The sequence below is a fragment of the Mesoplodon mirus genome (assembly GCF_964341445.2).
Source record: "Mesoplodon mirus genome assembly, chromosome: 9".
Lineage (NCBI taxonomy): Eukaryota > Metazoa > Chordata > Mammalia > Artiodactyla > Ziphiidae > Mesoplodon > Mesoplodon mirus.
This window is the reverse complement of record NC_138985.1, coordinates 103,724,140-103,752,062: the sequence shown is the minus strand read 5'-3', so window position 1 is coordinate 103,752,062 and position 27,923 is coordinate 103,724,140. Positions and strand designations below refer to the sequence as shown.

At 47.9% G+C, this 27,923-nt stretch overlaps 1 protein-coding gene across 1 annotated transcript; it reads left to right on the top strand.

The window, feature by feature from the left end:
• Nucleotides 1-78: 78 nt before the first annotated feature.
• Nucleotides 79-27,923, top strand: TRPV5 (transient receptor potential cation channel subfamily V member 5; the record flags this gene model as incomplete). Its single annotated transcript, XM_082632297.1, has 15 exons — nt 79-206; nt 2,181-2,278; nt 2,418-2,540; nt 2,998-3,135; nt 3,421-3,519; nt 3,667-3,842; nt 4,233-4,379; nt 6,563-6,775; nt 18,645-18,731; nt 18,843-18,919; nt 19,168-19,333; nt 19,536-19,602; nt 21,330-21,598; nt 26,406-26,512; nt 27,623-27,923. 15 exons carry the CDS (start codon nt 79-81, stop codon nt 27,921-27,923), a joined length of 2,196 nt encoding a protein of 731 aa, XP_082488423.1.

Sequence of the window (27,923 nt, the reverse complement as noted above, 5' to 3'; positions counted from 1 at the left end):
CTTCAGCTGCTGCTGAGTCCTGGACCCACTCCCTTGAGCCACATCCCTGTAACTTGCTAGTGCCCGAAAGGAGAAAACATGGGGCCCCCTCCACCCAAGGCCAGGGGACTCTGGATCCAACTCCAGAAACTTGTGACCTCCTGGCTGGTGGGACAGCAAGACTGGGACCAGCATCTGGACGAGGCCTACATGCTGCAGCAGAAGAGGTAGGCTGCCCCTCCTCTCCCTGAGCCTCAAACTCTCTGCCCACTTGGGTCTGTCTCCCCGCCAGAGCAATCCAGAGCTCAGTGCCAGGCACCGTCATGGGCCCAGCGCACCTGTCACCAAAGCCCGGCTCCTCTGTCAGTGCCGGCGGGGTGTGTGGCATTGGGGCCACAGGAAAGGAGGCAGAAGCATGCCAGGACTCTCACCTGGTGGAGAAGGGGGGCGGGGGACCCAGAGGGACCAGGCGGGAGAAGCCAGGAGGTGTGGCAGGTGGGTGCGGACTGGTGGGGAGCAGGGTGCTGGGGCAGCGCTGAGATCCTGGGGGTTTTAGGACACTCGTTGGTTGAAGAGAGAGTGCAGAATTGCTGTTAACGGGAAGGAGGGTTGATGACGTGCGAACAGGGGAGGAGAGCTCTGGTCTGTGTAGCACCTGGAGCTGCCAGCTGACGGGGGAAACCCAGGGGCCACTGGGGAGGCCCAGAGGGGACTCACAGAGTCCATCCATCTTTTACTGGGTCTCCTGGGTGCAGGGCTGTGCTAGGGCCCGAGGAGACAGAGATCGAATAAGGCCTGGGCCTGTTCCTGGGGCAGTTCAGGCAGGACTGGTTCCCCGAGGGCCAGCCCTGAGGTCCAGATCCTGGAAGACTAGCTGGGGCAGGGACCCATCCTGAAGGCAGGCCTCTGCCTCGGGGTGTTCGGGGGACTTGTCTCTCGTCGGAGAGCCACCGTTAGCAGATCTGGGGGCAGCCAGGGCTGGACTCACGGGCAGTGGCTTCTCCAGGCCAGAGGCCTGAGCACCAAGGCTGTGAGCAGAGCTCTCAGCACAGGGGGTGGACTCTGCAATCCTGGCCCTGGTCGCTCTGAGCTGGACGCGCTCACACGGAGGGTCTAGGTGAGATGGTGGAGGGAGCTGGCCCTCACTCCGCTGGGTCCCCCGGAGAGCACTTCCCTGAGGGGCAGAGCCTGGCGCTACCTCGAAATCCAAACTTCTCCTTCCAATAAAAAGCTGCTTTCCCCTGGCTCCTGGGGCCATTGGAAGAGAGGAACTGGGGGCTGGGGGACATCACAGGAAACACCGGTCAGTCTGTTTTCCTGCCTTTCACCTCTCCCCGCCCGACCCTCTACCTACCGTCCCTGTGTTCACCTTCAGAGCCAACACATACTTGCCCAGCAGGAATCGGCTTCAGCTTTATCTCTTGTTTGGCTCACCCAGGCAGGGGAGAAACAAAGATTAACCGGCAGAGGTACCACAGGATGGATATCTGCACAGGCTCCTCCCACCCACTCCAAGATGCACATGCTCAGAGAAGCTCACAGCTGCACCCTTCCTCAGTTACAAGCAGCGTGTTTAGATGCTTGAGTCTAAGGGTCACCAGAGGAAGGATAGATCCTTCGTAGCCCACCTCAAAACTCTCCCTCCCCGCAGCAGGGGTGTGTATCCAAACAGCCCCCAGGAGAGTTAGAACTTCAGCAACTCCCAAGTCTCCTAGCTCTAAGAGCTGGCCTGTTTCTCAGCCCCCTTCTGGTCTCTCAAACTCCCCTTGGCTAAAGAGAGCTGCTTCAGCAGGCCTGGGAGCGGGGATGAAATCGGGCAGAAATTCCCTTTCCCCCACCTGCTCCAGATCCCCAAGTTCCCGAAACGTTTACTCAGCTTAGACCGCTTCGGCCAGGCCCACCAGGACCACTCCTTCCGTGGCCCGAGCCCTCCTCCCTCAGGCGCACCAGCCCTCATTCAGCTGAGCCACGAGGCCCCCCCACGTGGGAGGAAGTGACACGATGTGACCACACGGGGACCCTGAGACAGGCTCTTGCCCCAGGCTGACCCTCAGCTAGAGTCCAGGAAGCAACGCTGCCATGGGTCCCTGCACAGGTTGTGGGACCCGTGTCTGTCCTAGGCACACACTGTCTCTGTTCCTCTCTGCCCTTGACCTCTCTGCCCTCCTGTCTCTTCCTGACTCTTGTTCTTCCTCTCCCAGGATTCGAGAGTCTCCTCTGCTTCGGGCAGCCAAGGACAATGACCTGTGTGTCCTGAAGAAACTTCTGCTGGACCGAACCTGTGACTTCCGGCAACGAGGTGGGATGAGAGTTTGATGTGATGGCCATGGGGCAGAAGCCCCGCCCCTCCCCTACCCAGGGCTCTGAGGGGTCCTGCAAAGGGGCCTTGGAGCGTGTCTCTGGGAAGTGTTCGATGCTCGTGTCTCCCTCCACTCCAGGAGCCCTGGGGGAGACGGCGCTGCACGTGGCGGCCCTCTATGACAACCTGGAGGCCGCCATGGTGCTGATGGAGGCTGCCCCGGAGCTGGTCAAGGAGCCCACCATCTGTGAGCCGTTTGTAGGTGAGGAGCCTGAACGGTTTTTCAAGGTGGACACAGGTAGGAGAAGGTCTGAAGTCATCTCTTAAAATGAGCCTCGGAGGGTAGGTCGGGGAAGGAGTGAAGGTCTCCCTTGAGTTGGGAGGAAGGCAAAGGTCCTGGTCTTGGCTTTGGGTATCCGTGACCTTCTTGAGCCATTTATTATCTCCCTTCATCTCCTTTCATGTTCCCTGAAGGACAGAACTCTCTTTCTTTCCTAGCAGCACAGTGATTACCTTTATATGCCACCCCCAGTAGTCGAGGTGGGGACAGCTAAGTGAACTGCTGGAGGGATGACTTATCCTCAGTCTCACACCACTCTGCTGAGTCGAGGGCAGAAATCCATGCAAGGATCTGTCAGGGATCTCCTGTAAGCCAGGCGGATGCTGTGTCTCCAAGAGAACCGGGAACAGACCCCATGACTGAGGGCTCTCTTGTCCAGGTCAGACGGCACTGCACATAGCCGTCATGAACCAGAATGTGAACTTGGTGAAAGCCCTGCTCGCCCACGGGGCCAGTGTCTCTGCAAGGGCGGTAGGCTCAGCCTTCTGCCTCAGTCCCCACAACCTCCTCTACTTTGGTGAGAGCCAGGGCCAGGGCTGGGAGGGTGGGGAGGGGGCCGAGAGCAAAGGGAGGGCAGGCTGAGGGGGCTCCATGCCGGGGGAAGCTGGGAGGGCCGCCCTCCTAAGGCTGAAGGCCAGAGCCCACCCCCGGCGCAGGGCGCTCTGCACCGTCCCCGCCTCTGGTTCTGCTGACAAGTGTCCCCAGGCCCAGAGCTGAGATGTGGGGAGGGAGAGGCAGTCCCCTGGAGAGACTGCCCATGCCAGCCTGCACCCTCAAGCCACGGGTCCCTCTGCATCCCCAGGGGAGCACCCTCTGTCCTTTGCGGCCTGCATGGGCAGCGAGGAGATCGTGAGGCTGCTCATCGAGCACGGCGCTGACATCCGGGCCCAGGACTCCCTGGGTGAGAGCCGGGCTGGAGGGGGAGCTGGGTTGCAGAGGAGGGGCCGGGACAGCCCTCAGGTCCACCCGGGGGTGGGGCGGGGAGGTCGTGGGGAGCATCAGGGACTCTAGTCCCAGTGGCCATGTGACAGCCCGTGTCCTCCCCCAGGAAACACAGTGTTGCACATCCTCGTCCTCCAGCCCAACAAAACCTTTGCCTGCCAGATGTACAACCTGCTGCTGTCCTACGATGGGCGCGGGGACCACCTGCAGTCCCTGGACCTCGTGCCCAATCACCAGGGCCTCACCCCCTTCAAGCTGGCTGGAGTGGAGGGTAACACCACGGTGAGGGACCCTCCCCCAATTCCACTGTGTCCTTCTCATGACCCTTTTTCCAAAACTCTCCAGAAGGGTGGTGGTCCCTCACCTCCCAACACCATCACTAAAATCCTCAGCCTCAGAAATTCCTGACTCAGGAGGGTTAGAGAATCTTACTTGAGAATATCTGCTATGGTAACCCAGGGTTCTGCTCCCCTCGCCTGTTCTCTTCTTTCAGATCTTTATAGGGTTTGTGGGAAGGAAAGGTAGCCAAAAAATTAAAAGGTTCATGTCAACAGAGCCTTATCAGTTCTCAAGTGTCCATCAGTCCCAAGGAGTAAGCGACCATGCTGTTGCCCTTGACCTGATCCTTATACTCTGACCCCCCCCGCCGACCTCACCCCTATGTCCACACAGATGTTCCAGCACCTGATGCAGAAGCGGAAGCACATCCAGTGGATGTGCGGGCCACTGACCTCCACTCTCTACGACCTCACGGAGATCGACTCCTGGGGAGAGGACGTGTCATTTCTAGAGCTTGTGGTCTCCTCCAAGAAGCGAGAGGTATGGATACCATGGAGAATCAGGAACTGTCAGAGGTGTCCGTGCAGAGCCTGTCCGTTTGCTAAGATCCTGGGCTCCAGACACTTCCCTGCCCTGTAATAGATGGGGGTGAGGACGGACTCCTGGGACCTTTGGGAGGAAATGCCAATCAACACCCCTTTCCTAACTCCACTCTCCCTCTGCTGAGCTCTGGTCCCTTCCACTTACCTTTCTCATACTAACATTGCATATGAGGAACTCTCCAAATGGAAATTGCTTCCTATCATTCATTCATTCATTCATTCATTCATCCTTTCAGCATATTGAGCTTCTTACTGTGTCCCAGCCACTGTACCAGGAATTACAAATACAGAAATAAATAAAACACAGTTCCTTTCAATCACCTTTGTCAATTGCCCATCCCTGTCCTCAGTAATTGTAATAGGGTACAACACAAACCATCATAAGGGTCTGTACTATGCACAGTGGCAGCAGAATGGAGGTTGGTTTATCTTGGCTTGGATAGACCAGAGAAGATGTCACAGAGGATGTGCTTGAGCTGGGGCTTCATGGAGGAGTTGGGAATCACCAGGAAGAGGAAGAAAAAGAGAGCTTTCCAGAGAGGGAAAAACACGTGGGTCATTCAGACAGTACTGGATTGAGTGATATGAGGGAAAGGAAAGTTGAAGACTTATAGGGTGGAGAAAATAGTTTGTGTTTTCTGGAACCTCCAAGATGGTGGCACAATGTAGTTCCCATTGTGTATCTGCCACCTGACAATTTCTTAGGAACCCTTCTAGAGCCCAACTCAGGTGATCACTGGTACCTAATGAACAGGGGAAAAGGTGAGTGGCTGGTTGGTATGAACTTCCTCAGGGCAGGATTTCTTAGGAATTGGAACCCCAGTCCGTCTGGTGGATTGTGCCACCACAAAGCCTTGGTCTCTGATTTCAGCTGGTTCTCAACGTTCTGCTACAGGTTGTATTCTTGTCTTGGTCAGCTATTCTGTTCCCTCAAAATTCCTTTCTAGCCCCTTCTATATCCCTCACTGCCTTCACCTTCAGTTCTATCAGGAGACCCAGATTCGTTTCATTATGATGAAAATAGAGGCTCTCTGGCTGGAGCTTCTTCAGCTTCCTGCCTCGTCCTGCCCAGCAGATCTGGAAACTGCCCACTGTCTCTCTCCTTCCCTCTAGGCTCAATGGAAAAGGCATTCTTTCTGCCAGCGGATACTCCCGCCAGCTACGCTCTGACTTTGCCTTTTCCTACTTTCTCAGATGTGTTGTGCTGTCCATCATCCCCTCTCAGAGCATCTGTAACATCTCACTGCCTGCTTACATCCGAGCACTAGCCCACCTGGCTGAGACGATGGCCACTCCCCACTCTTTGTGTCCTCTCTTGCTCCTCTCGGGTCCACTATACTTGTAGAGCAAATCTGACTGCCTTGCTTGAACCTGACTTGCCTCCTTGCTTGAACCTTCCAATTGCCTTCCATTGCCTTCAGAAGACAAAGTCCAACTCCTTACTTTGGCCTTCAGGAGGTACCATGATCTGGCCCTTAGCTGCTTCACCCATGATAACCCCTGCCCACCCCTCCAACAGGTTCTGCCATATCCCCAGCCACACCTCATCTGTCAATGTCTTCTCGCACCTTCCTGCCTTGGCAACTGCTGCTACTTTATGGAATGACCTTGCCTAACTGTCCCTTCACTCAACCATTTACGGCTCATCCTTCAGAGCCTCTGTGGTGCTCTAGGTCCTGGTGTTTACTTCTGTCATGGTTTATCTACAGCACTACCATGAGGCCTAGCCTACAGTAGAAGCTGACTGGTTGTGTGTCAAAGAAATGACAGGGGCTTCCCTGGTGGCACAGTGGTCGAGAGTCCGCCTGCCGATGCAGGGGACACGGGTTCGTGCCCCGGTCCGGGAAGATCCCACATGCCGCGGAGCGGCTGGGCCCGTGAGCCATGGCCGCTGAGCCTGCACGTCCGGAGCCTGTGCTCCGCAATGGGAGAGGCCACAGCAGTGAGAGGCCCGCGTACCGCAAAAAAAAAAAAAAAAGAAATGACAGACGAACTGAATGCATGATGCTCACGCTGACCATGACCCTGACCACCTGGGACCCAGTGGGAAACCCAGCGGGAAACCTAGCGCTGCTTCTCGCTACGGTGGTCACCCCCAGCTGCACTCTTCTTCCATGGCAGGCTCGCCAGATCCTGGAACAGACCCCAGTGAAACAGCTGGTGAGCTTCAAGTGGAGGAAGTATGGGCGGCCATACTTCTGCATCCTGGGGGCCTTGTACGTGCTCTATATGATCTGCTTCACCATGTGCTGCATTCATCGCCCTCTCAAGTCCCGGAGTGACAACCGCACAAACTCCCGAGACATCACCATCCTCCAGCAGAAGCTGCTTCAGGTGACTCTCAAAAGGGGATGAAGGGAGCTGGCACCATGGGGTGATGGCGCTGGAAACCAGGAGCATGCTACCAGGGAAAGATCCCACTCCCTTGGCTCTGGCAGGGGCAGGCTCCTGATCACCCAGACAGAAATTAGGAGGGAGAGAAAGGGACCAGAGTGGGGGCTTAATGAGTCAGAGTGGGCTTGTCCAGGGAGCGATGGCTTTCTTGTGAACTTTGAAAGAATGCTTGGTATTAAAAACGTCATCCTTTTGTAAAATTCCTTGTCATTTACACAGAGGACCAGACGTTTGTATATGTGACCTTCAGCAGAAACCGTGCTGTTGTAAAGGGAAGAAAACTGTGCTCCAGGTCCATTTCTGAGTCTGTTTCTGGTCTGTTAGGGCAACACAGGCATCTTTCTGACCTGCATTCTCTTCTGAGCACTGCCAATACGAGCACACTGGCAATGATGTATCAGCTGTCTGGCCACCTGTCAGGTGTGCTGCAGAAGGATGCCTGGATTGGGTAGCAGGGGGAAGTCAATAGTCTCTAAGGTCCCCTCTACTCTTGTGGGCTTGCCATTCTGTGGGTCACCTTCAGAGACCTGGGGTGTGGATGACTGGGTAGAGGTGTGGAGTAGACGTCAGACCCTGCTGTTGAAGAGAGCAAACCCTTTGGCATGACAGAATGAGCTGACTCTTGTGCGTACTTCTGGGCATATACATTCAACACTGGGTTCGTTTAATAGGTAACCAAAATGCTTGTCCTAGTGACCTGAAAATAGCTGAAAGGGAGTGAAGGCATGTGGGCAGAAAGCAGAAGACAGAGGAGGAAGAATTTTGCCAGGGGAGTAAGAGCTCGATGACTGGAGATTTATGCCCAATGCAGGATGGGCCAGCCACAGGTATAGCTCAGCCTGGACTTGGAAGAGGGGTAGTTTGGGATAGTTAAGGAGCAAAGAACCTGAGTCAAGGTAGACCAAAGAGAGTGATGCACAGAGAAAGAACAGGGCCAAGAGCCTCACTGAATCCTGCAGTAGGTCAAGACACTCCATGCTTCTATAATTTCCTCTCGGTAGGTATACAGTGTGCTGTTGTACCCAGAGCCTCTGTCTCTCACAAAGCAGGGTTTGCTGCCTGGAGAAGACAAGCCTGAGTCGGGTGGGGCTGCCTTGTTAGAGGCGGGCAGAGGCGTGCTCAGGGGAGGTTGTGTTCCATGCATCTCAAACTAGACATGAAGATTGTCCCTGGTGTGGAGACCACACAGCAGGACATAAGGACATTTAGGAGATGGCCAGCTGAGACAGGCGAGGGACTAGCAAGGGAGGGGATGGGTAAACATGGGGGTGGCTGGACTTTTCCAGCGTTCTTGGCTCTATTTCCTCAGATGCATTCTTTTCCAACCTTCCTTTGTTTCAAACTTACTTGGGGGATTTTCTGGATCTAGAATGTAGATAGCCTTCTAGCCTAAGAGTTGGGTGATGCTGAGCAACTGATTACCACTGAGTCTTCTTCCTACGTGTCTCTTTCTCTCTGGGGCAGGACTAATTATGTGCAGACCTGTTCCTTTGACCCAGATAGTCTGAATTATTATTAGGAGATCCCTCCCCTTGCCTCAGGACTAGGTGAAGCATAATTATAGCTGAGTGCACGAGCTTCCCTTCTGTTTGCTCTCCTATGCCTCCCTTGTCCCCTTTGGCATTTTTACCCTTTTGCCTTCCACTTCGATTAAAACCACTTTGGCCCAAATAGAAGACTCCTGACTTTCAAATATTCTTTTCTTGGTGGGGGAGTGGACTTAAGAATGCTGCCCTAAGAGGTTTGAATAGCAAAGAACATCAGTGGAGGTCTGTGTCTTTTGACATTACCCCTTGAGCCTTAGTCCTGAGTTGATGGAACCCCTGAGCTCCTCTTATTCAGTCAGAAGTCAGTTGGGATGAGATCGGGGGCTCCCAAACCCATCACCGTGACTTGAAAGATTCTGCTTTCATGATGTGCCACATTTGTTAAATAATGGGAAATTCTTTTTTTCTACATTTTCATTACTTGAAAGTCTTAGAAAAATGAAAATGTACCAATACAGGGTCTTGACTTGATGAATGCAATTGTCTCCACATTAATTAGCCCATGGAGCTTTTTCTTAGTTAAATGAATACTTTTATATCCAAGTATATTAATAAATCTGGACATATGGAGCTCTCGGTCACTGTAGGATTTCCTCTTTGGGTCTCATGGGATCCAGAAAAGTCGCTGGGCTCCATGAGAGTAGCCCAGAACACCATCTCAAGACAGTTGAAATGAAAGAAAAATACTCCTTTATTTGTATGAGGTGGCACAAGGTACACAAAAGCAGACATATATGAGGGTAAAGTCAGGTTATCTCTGTGCAGTTTTGGAGATAATCTCAGTGTCTTCACTCTAAGATGCCTCATTGTTCAGCCATAAAAGTTATGCTTTTCCAGGGTTTCCCAAGAACTCTGTAATTAACTAGAGTTCATTTTCTGTCTCCATTCAGTGTCTACTTGGTTTAGGCAGGACCCCGTGCACTATGGTCCTAGTTCTCTTAGGTTTCCAGGTGAGCAGAAAGTTCAAAGTCTGGGATTAGGCAGCTTAGGTTTGAGTCCTAACTCTGAAACCAAATAGCTGTTTGACCTTGGGCAGATCCTATCTCTTGCTAGATCAGTAGTTTTTAACCAAGACTACACATTAGAAACATGGGAGGCCGGTAAAAGTACTGGTTCCTAAGCTGCCCCACACCTGATCCATTAGAAAGACTGAAGCTGAAGTCCAGGCAATGGTATTTTTAAGAAATTCTTTGAGTGATTCTCATTCTCAGCTCGGACTGAGAGCTTCTGGCTTCATCTTTGAGATCTACTCAGCTTTCCAGTGCGAAGTTGATCACTCGGATCATTTAGAGCCCTGATTTGCTGTTCAGCAAGAGGACATTGATCTCCCATCATCAGATTTCCTTTTTGTGTCTTGAAGATTTCCTTTATCTCTCCACTGCCCTTTTCCCAAAATCACTTTGCTAATTCATTCACTACACAAGTAATGACCAAGAGCTTAGTGGGGCCTGAACATTGCTGTAGGCGTTGGAAAGTCAACCTGGTCGGAGCAAAACGCAAGTAACCTCTGCCCTTTTGGAGCTTACAGACTGGTTGACATTAATTAAATGAATAGATATTGCAGCCTGTGATGGTTACAATTCACATGATTTTTTCCTATGGTGAGAAAACAGACAGGGTGCTGAGAGAGCTTATAACAGGGGCCTGGGCACTCTGGGAGGTCAGAGAAGGCTTCTCTGAGGAAGGTAACTGAGCTAAGATGTGGGTATGAATTAAAGGTGGAAAGTGAGTTCTAGGCAGAGAGGATGCATATACAAAGGCCCTGAGGCAGGAAGACCCTTGCCAGTGTCTGGGAACTGAAGGAAGATTGGCTAGAGTAGAGGGAGCTGGGACAGGGGCCTCCAGAGATGAGGTTGTCCTGGCAGATCTTTCCCAAAACTTCCCCAAATCATACAGGACCTTGCAGGCCATACTGAGGATTTTACTCTTTATCCTAAAGGTAGTGAAAGGCTCAGAAGGATTTTAAACAGGGGAGATGCTTGATAACACTTTTGTTTGAGAAGAGTGTCTCTGTTTGTAGGGTGCAGGACAGGTTTGAGGGGGCCAGGGAAGATGTGGGGAGACAAGTTAAGAGACTATTACAGTTCAGCGAGCAAAGATAATGGTGGACTGGCCTCAGGATGTGATGGGGGGACGGAGAGAAGGGGTTGGCATCAGGAGACTTATCAAAGGTAAAATCATCACTACTGCACAGTGGACGGGATGTAGGTAGTCAGGGAGAGGACGTGGCAGGAGTGACTCATAGGTTCCATTTATTTTAAGTCATCCTCTACCTGTCACGGTCACTGGGTTTGCTGTTTCTGCACATCACAATTCCTCCTAAGCTCTCGACGGTCCAAAACACTACAGCTACTTGAAAACCCAGTTGATCTCCAGCGCTATACTCCTTTACTCAGGGGTCCTAACCAACTCACTTTGGAACAAGCACAGCAAATCAAAGACAAGACAGAGGTGAGGAGAAGCAGGGAGCCTGGTAGATAAAAATAACATCTCCTGGGCGTTTGTTTTGTGCACTTGATGTGTATTTACCAGTGCTTCTGAGATCTTATTAAAAATGCAGATTCTAAGAATAAGGCTGGCTTGGGCCCTGAGATTCTGCATTTCTGACTTACGGCTGGGTGATGCTGATGTTGTGATTCTGTGGACCACATTTCAGATGACAAAGCATCACACCATTTGATCCTCATAGATACCTTAGTAAGCAAATAAAATTATTATTACCGTTTTAAAGACGATGACTCTGAGGTCAAGAGAGGTTTAGTACTTCGGTAAAGACACTCAGCTAGCAAGGGCAGCGCTGGGGTAGGGGTTCTGGTCTGCGTCACTTGAGAACCTTTAATACGAAGCCAGGCATTTCTCCCTCCAGAGTGATGTGCTCAGTTCCAGGCTTCTTCTTTGGAGGATCCACTGCGTGAGGAACTCATGTCTCCAGGCTTTGAGAGCTAGCCAGGGCCTGGCACACTCACTGTACCTGGGCACACCCGATAGTTCCCTGTCAAGATAAGGAATGCTGGAGAGCAGGGGTGGGGAGCCAGATCTGGGATTGTCTCCAACCTCTAGCTACTGAGCTACTGTCTGGGCTCTAGTTCTGATACTAGGCCACAGTTTTGATGTGATTAGCCTTTTGGTGGATAGGGTGCGTCCCGCTTCCGCGGGAATGGGTAAAGACTCCTCAGGAACGAGCAGATCTTTCCCAAGTTCATCTTCCTGAGACAACACAGGGGCTAGGACATGGAATAAGCCCTTGGAAAGTAGACTTAGATGGAAACCAGGAGATCTTCCTCTCTTTTTGGCCCAGTGGTTCTCAAGTGAGGGTATGTAGCAGAAACATTTACATCTAAAAAAGAAGATGCTGGGTCCCTGCTCCAAACGAATTGAATTAGAGTCCTCAGGGTTGGCCTGGACACATGTGTTGTAACAAAGCTTCCCAGCGGATTCTGATGGGCAGCCTGGTTAGGAGCCCCTGCACAGTTTAGAGGATGAGAGTAACTCTTCATAAGGAACCAGCAGGTCTCTTTCTGGGAGCTTAATTCCTCTGTAAGGATCTTGGGGAAAAAAGGGGGTCTAGGATGGGGTTTGACAGTTGTTTCCGGTGCGTTCCCCCTTCCTCGTGGTTACACTTGCTCCCCAGCCTTCCCCACAGTGGTACCCAGCCTCAGCTAGGCCCACCCCTCTCTGGGCATTTCCTTCAAGACAGTGAGCTCAGTCAGCCGGTAAGTGAAAACACTCTCTTTTGGCAAACACTCTCTTTTCTCAGCAAAGTAGGACCTGTCAGCCTCCGCAGGGGATCTGGCTGTGGACAAGTCCTAAAATCCTAATCCATGTAAAGAGGTAAAGGATTCCAGTCATTGTTGAATGACATTTATTTATTGATTGATTGATTTTTTTGCGGTACGCGGGCCTCTCACTGTTGTGGCCTCTCCCGTTGCGGAGCACAGGCTCCGGACGCGCAGGCTCAGTGGCCATGGCTCACGGGCCCAGCCGCTCCGTGGCATGTGGGATCTTCCTGGACCGGGGCACGAACCCGTATCCCCTGCATCGGCAGGCGGACTCTCAACCACTGCGCCACCAGGGAAGCCCTGACATTTATTTTTGAAAGGGGCTGAGGGGAGTATTTTCTCAGTGCATTATTAGCTGAGCCTGCTTAGGCGACCTGGAGCTTGGAATCTGGAAATTCCAGACAAGCCCACTTCATTGTCATCCTTTCGCCATTTGCCTCCTGGTTCCCACTTCCTGGTTCCCTTTTACCTCCCTTCTGCCACTCTTAGGTCATGCTCAGTGTGCACTTGTCTGCTTACCTGCTCCCTTGTCTCCTTCCTTCTTTCCTTTCTTACGAACGCAGCATCTGCTGTGTGTGCGTTGTGGATAAAAAAAGAAGTTAGAGGTCCCTGCTCTCAGGAAGCTCGATTCCTGGTGAGACATGGAATGTCCAGATGACTGCAGTGTGCTGGGGAAGGGCTGTAACCAGAGACCGGCACCGTGAACCTGCAGGGGAGACACCTGACCTGACCACGGAGGGGCAGGAAAGGAGACTCAAGAGGAATGCTGTGACCTGGGTCTTGAGGTTGAGGGTGAACCAGAAAAATGTGGCAGAGGAAGGCATTCTAAGAAAAGGGCACAGTCCACACGAAGTCCTGACTTAACAAACTGAGGACCCCAATAATTCAACGTGGCCAGAACTCACACAGAGTATGGGGACCTAGGGCAGGAGCCAGACCAGCAAGCGTTCTGTACGTCATGCTCAGAAGTCTGAGTCTTATTTTGTATTTATTCTTATCTCACAATGCACACTTCTAAGTAAAAGAACACATGTGCAACCAGCAAGGGTTCTGTACATCACGCTTGGTAGTCTGAGTCTTATCTTTTATTCCTATCTCACTATGAGCACTTCTAAGTAAAAGAATACATGCCCATGATTTAAAAATCAAACGGCAGGTATAATGAAGGTCAAGAGTGCACCGGCTTGCCCGGCCTCACCCATGCCTCACTTCCTGGAGGCAACCAGTGTTTCCCTCTTTAAGTTCTTCACCCCTGTTGTCACCTCTGCACTGCTGAATAATGCACTTCTATCTCTATTCATTAATTAAATTTAGACATTAGCTATTGAATTTCTACTCTGATAAGGATTTAGAGAATACCCATCACTCCCATCTCCCCCTCATGTTTATTCCAGAGACATAGTGGAACTAGGAAAGGCATTAAACAGAGAAGCCATGGGGTGATATTTGCATTTGAGAAAGGTCAATCCAAAAGCAAGGTGAGGGGCGATTGGGTGCAGGGTGCCATGGGTTTGCATTAAGGCAGTGGTGCTATGGGTTGAGGGCCAGGGGAGCATTTGAAAGAACTGGGAGGCTAAATAATCGGGACCTTGAAAATGAGTGTCTCTGTTCATTCACTTTGTTAAATATACCCTTGCTCCCGAAAGCTTTTCATAAGAACCACAAATCTAGAAAGCTGCAGATCAGTCTCTCCCTATAGACAGGAAATCTTGTATACAATCCCCAAAGAATAAACTTCTAAAAAATTCCAAGAAAAACTCATTACCACTTTGAGTTTAGGGTTTAATTCTAGAGGGGCAAGCGTGGTTGATGAAGAGGGCATTCTTATTATCAGTTCAACAGACATTAGAAAGTCATTTGTTAAAATTCAATACCCCTGTCCATTTTAATTTTATTAATTTTAATTTTTTATTGTTTTATTTTTTATTTGGCTGCATTGGGTCTTTGTTTCTGTGCGCAGGATTTCTCTAGTTGCGGCGAGCCGGGGCTACTCTTTGTTGCGGTGTGTGGACTTCTCATCGCCGTGGCTTCTCGTTGCAGAACACGGGCTCTAGGTGTGGGGGCTTCCCGAGTTGTAGCACGCGGGCTCAGTAGTTGTGGCTCGCAGGCTTTAGAGTGCAGGCTCAGTAGTTGTGGCGCACGGGCTTAGTTGCTCTGCGGCATGTAGGATCTTCCCAGACCAGGGCTCGAACCCGCGTCCCCTGCATTGGCAGGTGGATTCTTAACCACTGCGCCGCCAGGGAAGCCCACCCCTGTCCATTTTTAAAACACTAAACTCTTTCTCAACTTTGAAAAGAGTATCTATTCCAAATGAGAGCCAACATTACATATGAATGTGAAACACTAGAATTCCCCTTGAAATCAAAGAAAAGAAAAATGTTTTAAGAGCCCACTACTATCATTATTTTTTCAGCTTTCATGAGGTGTAATTGACAAATGAAATTGTAAGACGTTTAAAGCATTCATCACAGTGATTTGATACACGTATAAATTGTGGAGGGATTCCTATCATCTAGTTAATTAACACATCCATCACCTCACATATTTACCTTTTTTGTTTTTGGTGAGAATAAGTTCTGCTCTCTTAGCAAATTTCAATTGTATAATACCATGTAATTAACTATAGTCACCTCGTTTACCATTAGCTCCTCAGACCTTAGTCGTCTTATAGGTGAAATTTTGTACCCTTTTACCAATCTCTCCTTATTTTGTCTATACCCCCATGCCCTGGCAACCACTTTTCTACCCTCTTTTTCTAGGAGTTTGCCTTTTTTTTTTTTTTTTTTTGATTCCACATGTAAGTGATACCATGAGGTATTTGTCTTAATCTGATGGGCTTATTTCACTTAGCATAATGCCCTCAAGCTCCATCCATATTGTTACAAATGACAGGATATCCTCTTTTCTCATGGCTGAATAATATTCCATTGTATATATATGTGTGTGTGTATATATGTATATCACATCTTCTTTATCCATTTTCCATTGATGGACACTTAGGTTGTTCCCATATCTTTGCTACTGTGACTAACGTTACAATTTACATGGAATGCAGATGTCTCTTCCAGATTCTGTTTTCAGTTCCTTTGGCTGTATACCCAGAAGTGGAATTGCTGGATCACGTGGCAGTCTCATTTTTAATTTTTTGCGGAACCTCTGTTCTGTTTTCTGTAGTGGGTGCACCAATTTACATCCCCACCAATAGTGTACAGTGATTCCTTTTTCTCTGCATCCTTGCCAACACTTGTTATTTCTTGTCTTTTTGATTATAGCCATCCTAATAGGTCTGAGCTGATATCTCACTGTGGTTTTGATGTGCGTTTCCCTGATGATTAGTGACATTAAGTACCTTTTCTGAATCTGTCAGCCATTTGTATGTCTTCTTTGGAAAAATGTCTATATTTAGGTCCTCTGCCCATTTTTTAATCTGATTGTTTGGGGTTTTTTGTTACTGAATTGTATGAACTACCATTATTTTCATTGCAACTTTTGCAATGTATGCAAAGTGCGTACAGTGCATACAATGCGTACAATGTATGCAAAATGCGTGTATATTACCTTTTGTTTTCCAGAGAGCAATTAAAAAAAAATTAAAACCCTACTAAAGGGTCTGTGTGGCGGTCTTGGAGAGCAGCAAGGAAGGGGGCTCGCAGGAGACTGTGGCACTCGGCATTCTGCTTTTAAATAGAGGACCTTTGGGGACAGAGTGGCAGAGGCAGCTACTTTAGGGCAATCAGATCCCAGGTGGAGCAGAGGTAAAAGCCTGGGGTCCCTGGACACCTCTGTTACTCACTGGTGACCTTGAGCAGGGGAACTCCTACTCGTAAAGGAACCCGTTGAACAAACAAAGGGGTGCTGGTGAGGGGCAGCCCCAGAAGGAGATTACGGTAACCCAAACTGTCCCCAATATTCTCCATTAGTTAGGGTTTTGCCTTTTCATCTCCTGAGGGAGAAGGCTGATGCCACTCTCTCGCTTTCCTCTAGGGGCACTCTGGTTCCCACAACTCTCCTGGCCAACTAGTGCAGTCCTTTTCTTCTTAGTTGAGCCAAGGAAAAAGGTTGGTGACAGTTTTCCAGACGTATGCAACCAAGGTCCAAAGTTTTTTTTTAAGTTTAAAAATTTTGTACAGACACATATATGGCACGGATGCTGTTATTTTATTTCTATATTTAATGTTATTTTGTTCCTATAGTTAATGAACTTATTATTTATACTACTACCTGATTCTCAGAAGGAGTTGGCCTGTTTTACAATGAAAGACAGATGCTATAGGAACATTAAGATCACCAGACCCATGATCAGAATTTTAGGATAGAGGAGAGGGGATACAAAGATAGTTGTTTGAGCTGGGGATTAAAAAAATAAAAGAGAGAGAGAGAGAGAGAGAGAGAGAGAACTCTGAGCTTCCTTGGAAGCAAGGCAAAAAGGAAATGTCCCACTATATGATAAAATAAAATTTGCCAGTTTCTCAAGAGAGATAAACATCAGAGAAGTTTACAGAACATCAGTTCTTTAAACAACAACAACAAAGGAACTGATATCTAGTCACAGGTTGTTAGATCATACTGTTTACTAGATATGTAGTCACCAACTCCTTTTCTGGTCTTCCCTGGTCCCATGTGATTTACCTGAAACGTTTCCACCACCTGTTGGTAAGTCTGGTCCTGTTCTTCCCTAAAGACTATATCCTTAGCTTCTTCTGAGCTGACACACACCCTCTGAGTGGCCACAGGATGCTTGGTGGGTGCCTCCTTTCTACCATAGATCACCTCCCACTACATAGCATCTCTTCCTATTTCAAAAGCTATGCCTCTCACTGGACCAGGGTGTACACTGCTGAAGTAGCCTGCAGAGGGATGCTGAGAGATTCCAGTTTATCAGCAGGACAGAGATGATTAGCATTTCTCATGCTTAATGAGGGATCACGTCCTTCCCAGCTTAGATCATCCTCAGGGACTTTCAACTCCTGTCTTCAGTGCACAATTCAGAGATGTGACCGTGGAGAATAGAGTTCCCCAAAGTCTAAGGGGTACTCGAATGTGTTGAAATTGTTCGTATAATTTCACGTGGGAATTACGTACATATGAGCACAGTTTTCTGGAAGGAGGATCTGTGGTCTTTATGATATTCTCAGATGGGCTCATAACTTCAAAAAAGTTAAGGAGCATTATTGTAGAATTCTATTGCTGTATCTGGGTAATATTGCAAGCCTTTTCCTGTGAAGTAACATGTGCAGAAGGAAGATGGTTTTTATTCCATCTTGACCTTAGGACTGTACCTTCTACACCTACTGTCCCGGATAAGGCAGGGCCCTTCCTCAGCACTGAAATCCATATAGTGTCTTTAGCCCTTTTCTGTATTGCGAAATCATAATAAAACCACAATGAACATATCTATAGTGCTCTGTGGTTTATAAAATACATCCAAATACATCTCATTTGGTCTTCACAATAACCCTGGGAGGTAAGCATTATAGTTTCCATTTTACAGATGAGAAACCCCAAGCTCAGGGAGTTTTAGTGACTGATTCAAGGTTTCACTTGAGCTAACAGGTTCTGGGTCCATACGGGAACCTGAATTCTGTGATGTGTTTATATTCTGCTTGCTGGGAACCGCAAGGAGATTGGAAAAGCTGGCCTTTCAGCATAGCTGAAATCAGCCCAAACCACTAATACCTCTTCCCGTTGGTTTAGCCTTCTTAACTTGATGCTCTGAAATGTGACCTCAGCCCCTCAGGACACACATCATCATAAATAACTGCTCACAACATATATATAAGAGGTGACTTGCTAGGTGGTTACTCAATTCGTTAGCATATGTAACATATGTATATTAAGCCTTGGTTACTTAGACCAACGCCTTGGTTACTTAATGCCCTGGTCACAGACTGAGCCACAATGGCAGGGGGGGTGTTGGTAAGGGGAGCTTTTCTTCACCTCGGATAGAGTTGAGCTGCTTTAAACCACTTACTCAAAAGGACTGGACTGTATTTGTCTTTCTCTTTCTGACTTACTTCACTCTGTATGATAGACTACCGTATGCTAACACATATGTACGGAATTAAAAAAAAAAATGTCATGAAGAACCTAGGGGTAAAACGGGAATAAAGTCACAGACCTACTTGAGAATGGACTTGAGGATATGGGGAGGGGGAAGGGTAAGCTGTGACAAAGCGAAAGAGAGGCATGGACATATATACACTACCAAACGTAAGGTAGATAGATAGTGGGAAGCAGCCGCAGAGCACAGGGAGATCAGCTCGGTGCTTTGTGACCGCCTGGAGGGGTGGGATGGGGAGGGTGGGAGGGAGGGAGATGCATGAGGGAAGGGATGTGGGAACAGATGTATATGTATGACTGATTCACTTTGTTATAAAGCAGAAACTAATAAAAAAAATAAAAAAATTAAAAAAAAAAAAAAAAAAAAGGACTGGACTCTCAGACCATCAGAAAGCACTTCTTATCCTGAATTTCTCACCACAGGAGGCCTATGTGACTCAGCAGGATAAAATCCGGCTGGTGGGGGAGCTGATGACCGTCTTCGGGGCTGTGATCATCCTCTTCCTAGAGGTGAGGTGCAGCTGCGTTCAGGCGGAGGCCGCCCACCTGAGGCCTCAGCTGGAACTGAAGTCTGTATCGGTCATTGTTTTGTTTTGTTTTGTTTTCCTGGCCTTTTCCCAGATCCCAGATATCTTCAGGGTTGGTTTCTCGCGCTATTTTGGACAGACTGTCCTCGGGGGGCCGTTCCATGTCATCACGTGAGTGTCCTTCCTTCCAGCCCTCTGCCGTCCCTTGCCAGAAATGTCCCAGGTCTCCCAATCCCTCTCTGGGACCCTCTCTTACAGGGATTTTTCTCTAGTGGGCTTGTGTGTGTGATGGTGTATGTGTTTAGGTATGAAGACTGAGCCTGAGTGTTTGGGTCCCATGTAGGTCAGTGCCATGCTGAAGGGGACCTAGCATATTTCCAGCCCTCCTCTCACTTCCCCCTTCCCTGCTCTCCCCCCAGCATCACCTATGCCTTGCTGGTGCTGGTGACCATGGTGATGCGGCTTTCCAACACCAACGGGGAGGTGGTGCCTATGTCCTTCGCCCTGGTGCTGGGCTGGTGCAGTGTTATGTACTTTGCTCGAGGATTCCAGATGCTGGGTCCCTTCACCATCATGATTCAGAAGGTCAGTGCTTTCCCCAGAGTTTCCTCTGGCTTCAGACATTGGACCTTTCCCAGACAGAGGGAGGGAGTGGGAGCAAAAAGGAAAATGCTGCTCGAGTGGACCTGGTGGAACTCCGGTGGCTTCCAGTCTATCAGCAGTAGCTGCAGAGAGGCAGGTGGAGAAAGGATCCCTCCACCCTCCCTCCCCTCTCTGTTTTCTGTAGATGATTTTCGGAGACCTGTTGCGTTTCTGCTGGCTGATGGCTGTGGTTATTGTGGGATTTGCCTCAGGTAAGAGCCTCACTCTCTCCTCCATCAGATCATCCGATTCAGTTCTCCAGAAAGTTCTCTCTTACTCTTGCTCTCAGTTATTTCTCCTTTGCCATCCCCTTTGCTTTTCTTCCCCATGGTGGAAGGTGAATCAAAAAACACACTTGCATTCTTAGGATCTGGGTCACTCAGGTTGGCCTAGAGAGTAGACTCCTGTGCTCTGAATTTCTGGGCCAATAACATTCATGTTGACTAACTGCCCTGCAAGATCTTTAAAGGAGAGATAGAAAAAGGGCTTTGGAGAAAGAAGAATATTAAACAAGAAAGACTGGCCAGTCGTGAAAGGTGCCATAGGCAAAAAGTCTAGTATTTAACTCTACTATGTTTACACTTCAGAAGAAGAAACGAAAAGCATTCAATAACACATAAGGCGCCTTTTTTTCCCCTATGTGTGGTCAGAGTTGAAAGAAAAGAAAGGAATTTGAAAAAGGAGGCACAGAAAAAGGGTTTGGAGATTGTGAAGAATGAGAAAGGAAAGCAGAAGAGCTGGGAAGAGAGGCTGGAGGAAGAATGCCCAGTGGGCATTAGTCACGGACCAAGGCACAGGGGGAGGGTGCCAGAGAGAGAGGAGAAACATCCAGAACAGAACAGACAGAGCAGAGGGAGGGAGAGCACAAACGAATGAGTGGAAGACAGTTCTTGGGGAAAGGCAGAAAGGAGAAGGAAGAACAAAAGGCAACAAGGCTCACCCAGTCCTCCATGTCTGCAGCGGAACCTCCAGAAGGCAGGTGGATGCACCTGATGACACGTGAGGACCCACAACCCTAAAGACAATGACTTTTACTACAAAGGACGCCATTCCTGTCCTAGGCATTCCCCTGCTTAATGGGGGTTCCCACGAAACAGTAGACTGAAAAACCACACCAAGATCTGAACTCTGAGAGGGTCAAACTTTGAAAGGCTGCCTGTTTGGAGGATTCCTCATGTCCCCTTCCTCCCCACCCTCTCCTCCACCTGCAGCTACACTTATGCAAAATGAGGAACTCTAACAGAGTCGTTTTCTGTAGATCTCCTAAACCATCTCTTCTTTGTTGTTGCAAAGCCATGCTTTGTCATAGACCCTGGTTCTGCTCTTGGGGTCACCTTATTTATATTTCCATTCCCCACACAGAGATGGGTCTTTTAGAGGTTCTAACGCTGTAGTAAGTTTCCAGGATGCCCAGTACCACCCAGTAAGCTACACACTGAGCAGGGAAAACTTTTTTATGGTGGTCCAAGCTCACCCAGGAAATCTCAGAGTAATGGATGGTTATCTAGAGGATACTGAGATTTTTTTTTTAAAGGTGCTTTTCTTTTAGCCCTTTCATGTGCTCAGTTCTTTAAAATTGTTGGCGATTCCATGCATTCTTGTAACAACTTGCCTTTTAAATATTTGGTTCTAAAATGTAAAACCCAGTTAGGTGACATATACTATATTGATAGATCGATCGATCGATAGATATTTGCTAAATTCTGAGTATTACTGGTATGATAAACTTGGTCATAGGACATCTGAGGGTTAGCCAGGTCCACAGGGAAAATGTGACTTATATGTGTAATTCTACATTTATGTGCCTGTGTGCACATATGTGCTTGTGTTAATTGTATGGAGATATATACTGGAGGTAGAATGAATGCTGATCAGGCCCATGCTTATTGTGATAACTCCCCATTTCCTGATCTCCATGCCCTCTTCGTGGGCGGAGCAGCGTTCTTTATCATTTTCCAGACAGAGGACCCATCCAACCTGGGGCAATTCTATGACTACCCCATGGCGCTGTTCAGCACCTTTGAGCTTTTCCTCACCATCATCGATGGGCCTGCCAACTACGACGTGAACTTGCCCTACATGTTCAGCGTCGTCTACTTTGCCTTCGCCATCATCGCCACACTGCTTATGCTCAACCTGTTCATTGCCATGATGGGCGACACACACTGGCGGGTGGCCCATGAACAGGACGAGCTCTGGAGGGCCCAGGTGAGTTCATTAGTGTTGGTCTTTTTTTTTTATTATTATTTAAAAAAAAATTGGGGCTTCCCTGGTGGCGCAGTGGTTGAGAGTCTGCCTGCCGAGGCAGGGGACATGGGTTCGTGCCCCGGTCCGGGAAGATCCCACATGCCGCGGAGCAGCTGGGCCCGTGAGCCATGGCTGCTGAGCCTGTGCGTCTGGAGCCTGTGCTCCACAACGGGAGAGGCCACAACAGTGAGAGGCCCGCGTACCGCAAAAAAAAAATTTTATTGGAGTATAGTTGATTTACAATGTTGTATCAGCTTCAGGTGTACAGCATATTGAATCAGTTATACTTATACGTATATCCACTCTTTTTTAGATTCTTTTCCCATATAGGCCATTACAGAGTATCAAGTAGAGTTCCCTGTGCTATACAGTAGGTCCTTGTTAGTTATCTGTTTTATATATAGTAGTGTATTTATGTCAATCCCAATCTTCCAGTTTATCCCTCCCCCCTTGTCCCCTGGTAACCATAAGTTTGTTTCCTACATCTGTAACTCTACTTCTGTTTTGTAGATAAGTTCATTTGTACCCTTTTTTTAGATTCCACATATAAGTGATATCATATGATATTTGTCTTTCTGTGTCTGACTTACTTCACTCAGTATGACAATCTCTAGGTCCATCCATGTTGCTGCAAATACCATTATTTTGTTCTTTTTTAGGCCTGAGTAATATTCCATTGTATATAGGTACCACATCTTTATCCATTCCTCTGTTGATGGACACTTAGGTTGCTTCCATGTCCTGGCTATTGTTATTAGTGTTAGTCTTACTAAGGGGCAGGGGATGGAGAGAAAAATCAAAGTGGAATATGCCGCGGCAGATGACTCTTAGGAGAGTCACGGAACAACCCTGTGGGGCTGTCACATCAACAGAGGTACTTTTGGGTAGATGGAGGGGACTTTTAGCCAAAAGTCTTTTCTTATCTAAAAGAGTGTAGGATGGTAGGATAGGGTTAGAATCAACACCCAAGAGCACAGAGGAAGGGTAGATTCAGGAGCCAACCTTGAATCCAGTGGGAACTAGAAACTGTTTTGTTCTTAGATGTTCTAGTTTTTAATTTGGACCTTATCTTCTATTTGCTTCTATAACTGTTTCTCCATAATCTTTTCCTTATATCATCATAGGCTAATAAAATCTTAGAGTTGGAAGTACCTTTAGTGGTCCTCTAGTTGAGCTCCTACCCAACATATACTCATTTATTGGTCAGAGGATCATTCAGTATCTTCTTTAATGCTGATGAGGATCTTATTATCATGTGGATTTGGGTAGAGGTTGGAAGGAGAGAGCTTTTTTATATTTCAAAGGTTTTTGTTATTAGAAAAGTCCATATTGCATTGAGCTGAAACCTATCTTTCTGTAATTCCACTCTTTGGCCCAAGTGTTTTCTTCTTGTATAATGCAGAACACACTGTCCCATAGGAGCACCATTCAGATATTTGAAGACAGTCATCATTTATCCCCTCAGACTTTTCATTCATTAGTAGTAATTATTTAGAGCCTGTTTTGTGTTGGAAAATGTCTAGGATCTGGGGACACAGGCATGATGATGTAGTCTGTGCCCTCATGGAGCTTACAGTCTGGCTGGGAAGACAAACATTAAACGAATGACTTCACAGAAAGCTGTACAATTCGAATAGCAAACATGTCATAGAGACGTGAAGTTGCTAAAAACAGGAGGCAACAGAGGAGTTTGACTGGAAAGTTAGGAAATACTTTCCTGATGGAGTGACATTTAAGATGAGCCCCTAAACATGGGTAATAAGTAGTCAGTTAAGAAGAATGAGAGGAAGGGAGGGAGGTTAGGATTTGCATCTATTGGGACTCTTGGCTACAGGGACAGAAAACCAAACTCACGTAGACTTAAAAAAAAAAAAGGGCAGTGGGAAGAGGGTGTGTTGAGCCTCATAACTGGAAAGTTTAAGGAATGAAATCAGCTTTAGACATGGCTGGCCAGAGTCTGGATCTCCATTTTATACTTCAGTTTCTGTTCTTCTCTCTTTGGTCCTCTTTTAAGTCAGTCTCTTGCATCATGTTGGTGAGATAGCTTTGAGAAACTCTAAACTTACAAAGGAATGAGCAGGTGCACTGTGTTCCAAATTCCAAGGGCCCATTATTATTTTTTTTAATATAAATTTATTTATTTATTTTGGCTGTGTTGGGTCTTCATTTCTGTGCGAGGGCTTTCTCTAGTTGCGGCGAGCGGGGACCACTCTTCATCGCGGTGCGCGGGCCTCTCACTATCTCGTCCAAGGGCCCATTCTTCTGGTATTCTGTGTGCCTCCCGATGCTGTGGATCTGTAGCTTCTAAAAGAGCATCTCCCCCTGCCCCCTGAACCCATCTCATTGCAACAAGTTTGATCATAGGCGCAGGTGGTGGTGGTGGTGGAGTTTGGGGGAGAATAGACTAATTCACCAGGGCTGTGTGAAGTCCAGTCTACTCTAACTGAGGGACTCAGAGTAGAGAAGGAGTGATTCTCTAAAGGAAAGCTGGGTTCTCTTACCAGAAGAAGGTGGCCGGGGGGGTGCTGAATGATGGCACAGGAAGAACAATAAATGTCCTTCTCAAGAAAAAGGAAAAGCGCTGTCCAGGGAAAGGGAATCGAATGATTGAAACTCCTGAGGTTGGGGACCTGCCTGGTGGCACAGTGGTTAGGAATCCTCCTGCCAATGCAGGGGATGCAGGTTCGAGCCCTGGTCCGGGAAGATCCCACATGCCGTGGAGCAACTAAGCCTGTGCACCACAACTACTGAGCCTGTGCTTTAGAGTCCGCAAGCCACAACTACTGAGCCCGCGTACCCAGAGCCCGTGCTCCACAACAAGAGAAGCCATCGCTATGAGAAGCCCACGCACTGCAACAAAGAGGAGCCCCCGCTCGCCTCAACTAGAGAAAGCCCGTGCGCAGCAACGAAGACCCAATGCAGCCAAAAATAAATAAATAAATAAAATACATTTCTATATTAAAAATAAAGAAGTCATATCTTTAAAAAAGAAAAGAAAAGAGAAAATCCTGAGGTTGGAGGGAACTCAGCGCAGCTAAGAAACAGAGAGAAGGCCAAGAGAAGTGTGGAGTACCGAGAAAGACGAGGTGGAAGAAGACAAAGTGGAGAGTTGAGCTACTTTAAGGATTCCTAGTTCTTTCAATTAATCAAGTTTCCTGAGCCCAATCCATCCTGACTGATCCTCTGTTCAGACCTACTGTATCCTGGGCCTTTCAAAACTAGAATGGTCCTGATATGATTGGAGGAATGCAGCATGAAGAGGGGTCATGCCTGTCCTTGCTTTGGACACTATACTATAAATAGCACCTAAAATGGCATCAGGTCTTTTAGAAAATATGCGGTGGGTTCTTACTAGGCTTATGATCAACTAGAACCCCCACATCTTTGTTACATGACTGACTTAGCTAAGCTCCTTTACCGTTTTTCCTGTACTTAACACAGACACTTTAGTCTTTCTTTTTTTAAATTTTTATTGGAGTATAGTTGATCTACAATGTTGTCAGCTTCAGATGTACAGCAAAGTGAATCAGCTATACATATACATATATCCGTCCTTTTTCTTTTTAGATTCTTTTCCCATATAGGCCATTACAGAGCATTGAGTAGAGTTCCCTGTGCTATACGGCAGGTTCTTATTAGTTATCTATTTTTATACATAGTAGTGTGTATATGTCAATCCCAATCTCCCTCCCTGCCTTATCCGCTTATCCCCACAAGTTTGTTTTCTGCATCCGTGATTATACTTCTGTTATGTAAATAAGTTCATTTGTACCCTTTCTTTTAGATTCCACATATAAGCGATATCATATGATCTTTGTCTTTCTGTGTCTGACTTACTTCACTCAGTATGACAATCTCTAGGTCCATCCATGTTGCTGCAAATGCCATTATTTTGTTCTTTTTTATGCCTGAGTAATATTCCATTGTATATATGTACCACATCTTTATCCATTCTTCTGTTGACGGGCATCTAGGTTGCTTCCATGTCCTGGCTTTTGTAAATAGTGCTGCAATGAACACTGGGGTGCATGTGTCTTTTCGAATGATACTTTAGTCTTATACATAAATGTAGGACCTTACATTTGGTTTACTTAAATTTCATGTTAGTGATTTTTGACCAGCATTCCAGTCTGGTGAGATCATTTTTATATTGCTTTGTCATCTTGTATATTACATATCCCTCCCAGATTTGTGTCTCAGACATATTTGATAAGCTTGTCTTCTATGTTTCATCTAGGTAATTAATGAAGTCTGGGCAAAGGACAGAACATGTGACATGCCACTAGAATTTTCCCTGCCAAGTTTGGAGTCATTCACGCACCCTTTTCCTTCTTAGCATATGGGTATTCATTTAATTTGCTGCAAATTCCCTGAACATCAGCAGCATCATTTCATCCCCAAGATCATAGAGATTCTATTTAATCATATTATCTAAATCAAGATAATTGGTTTATGACTTTCATATGAAAAAGGAAATGAGATTAGTTTGGAGTGACTAATTTTCCAAGAATCTGAATAGTAATGCAGGGGTCACTGTTTTATTCAAAGCACTCGTAAAATATCCTCTCCTTTTATAGCGGGTGATGAGTAAGGCAGGTAGCATGGCACCTCCCACAGGCTAGGGGATGAGTAGGTGGCTGTCACCTCCACTGATCTCTGGTGTCCTCATCCCACAGGTTCCTTTTGGTTCCATCTGTCAGTAGCCTCAGGGTTCTCTGAACCTCATGGCTCTTTCTGAGTTCTTCCTCTATCTCTTGGTTCCTCCTAGGTCGTGGCCACCACGGTGATGCTGGAGAGGAAGATGCCTCGCACCCTGTGGCCTCGCTCTGGCATCTGTGGGTACAAGTACGGGCTGGGGGACCGCTGGTTCCTGCGGTGAGTGACAGTGTAGACGTGTGAACTGTCAACCAGTGTGGGGCCATGGGAACAAGGGTGACCGGTTCCACATTTATGACCCTCCTCCCCATTCTTGCGATCCCAAATTGGACCTAAAGGAGGTGTCATCACTCCGTAAAGCGAGACTGTGTTAGCCTGTTTGGGGGAGGTGGGTGGAGCTGAAGTGGAGGGGTGCAAAGAATGCTGAGAGCTGATGCCAGGCTATGAGTACATAAGGGCAGTAATGTGAATGGCTAAGAATATGAGTCCGTGCTCGAATGTGGGCATGGGTTACCCAACTTGGTCTAGTCTTGTTTCCACCTGACGCCCACTTCTAGTATATTCGTTTTTTTTTTTTTTAAGAAGATGTTGGGGGTAGGAGTTTATTAATTAATTTATTATTTATTTTTGCTGTGTTGGGTCTTCGTTTCTGTGCGAGGGCTTTCTCTAGTTGTGGCAAGCGAGGGCCACTCTTCATCGCGGTGCGCGGGCCTCTCACTGTCGCGGCCTCTCTTGTTGCGGAGCACAGGCTCCAGACGCACAGGCTCAGTAGTTGTGGCTCACGAGCCCAGTTGCTCCGCGGCATGTGGGATCCTCCCAGGCCAGGGCTCGAACCCATGTCCCCTGCATTAGCAGGCAGATTCTTAACCACTCTGCCACCAGGGAAGCCCTCTAGTACATTCTTGAAGCTCCTAGTCTAGACTTGAAACTAACCTGCTCCTTCGTACTCTACCTTCATCTCTTGACCTGGCTCTCCTCTCTCATTTATTTCCTGAATTGCATCTTCTCATCCTGACGACACGCTTATCTTTTAATTAATCTTTTATCTGTTTTCACTTTCATACTCACCCACATTCCCCCCACCATCACAAGCCCTACTACCCGCCAAATCCTGAATGCACAGCCTTTTGGGTCTCTCTCCTAGTTATACTCCATCTCCCTCTACTTCCCTTCATTTGATCCTAGAGGGTCTTCTGGCTTCAATGCTGCTAACTTCCTCCCCCTTTCCTCTCACTCCTGTTTCTCACCTGTGCCCCACTCACTTCTGCTTCTCCCCATGGCCCATCTCTCCCCAGCTCAGCTGAGTCCTCTCCCCTTTCCCCTCTTCAGAGTTGAGACCAACCAAGATCAGAGTGCTTTGCGAGTACGTCGCTATGTGGAAGCTTTCAAGGGCTCAGACAAGGAGGAAGAACATGAACATCTTTCTGAGAAACAGCCCTCTGTGGTTGAAAGTGGGATTCTAGCCAGAGCCTCCCTGGCCCTCCCGACGCCCTCCCTGTCCCGGACCACATCTCGAAGCAGCAGCAGTCACAGAGGCTGGGAGATCATTCGTCGCAACACCCTGGGACACTTGAATCTTGGACTGGACCTTGGGGAGGGGGATGGAGAGGAAAGTGTCTATCACATATGA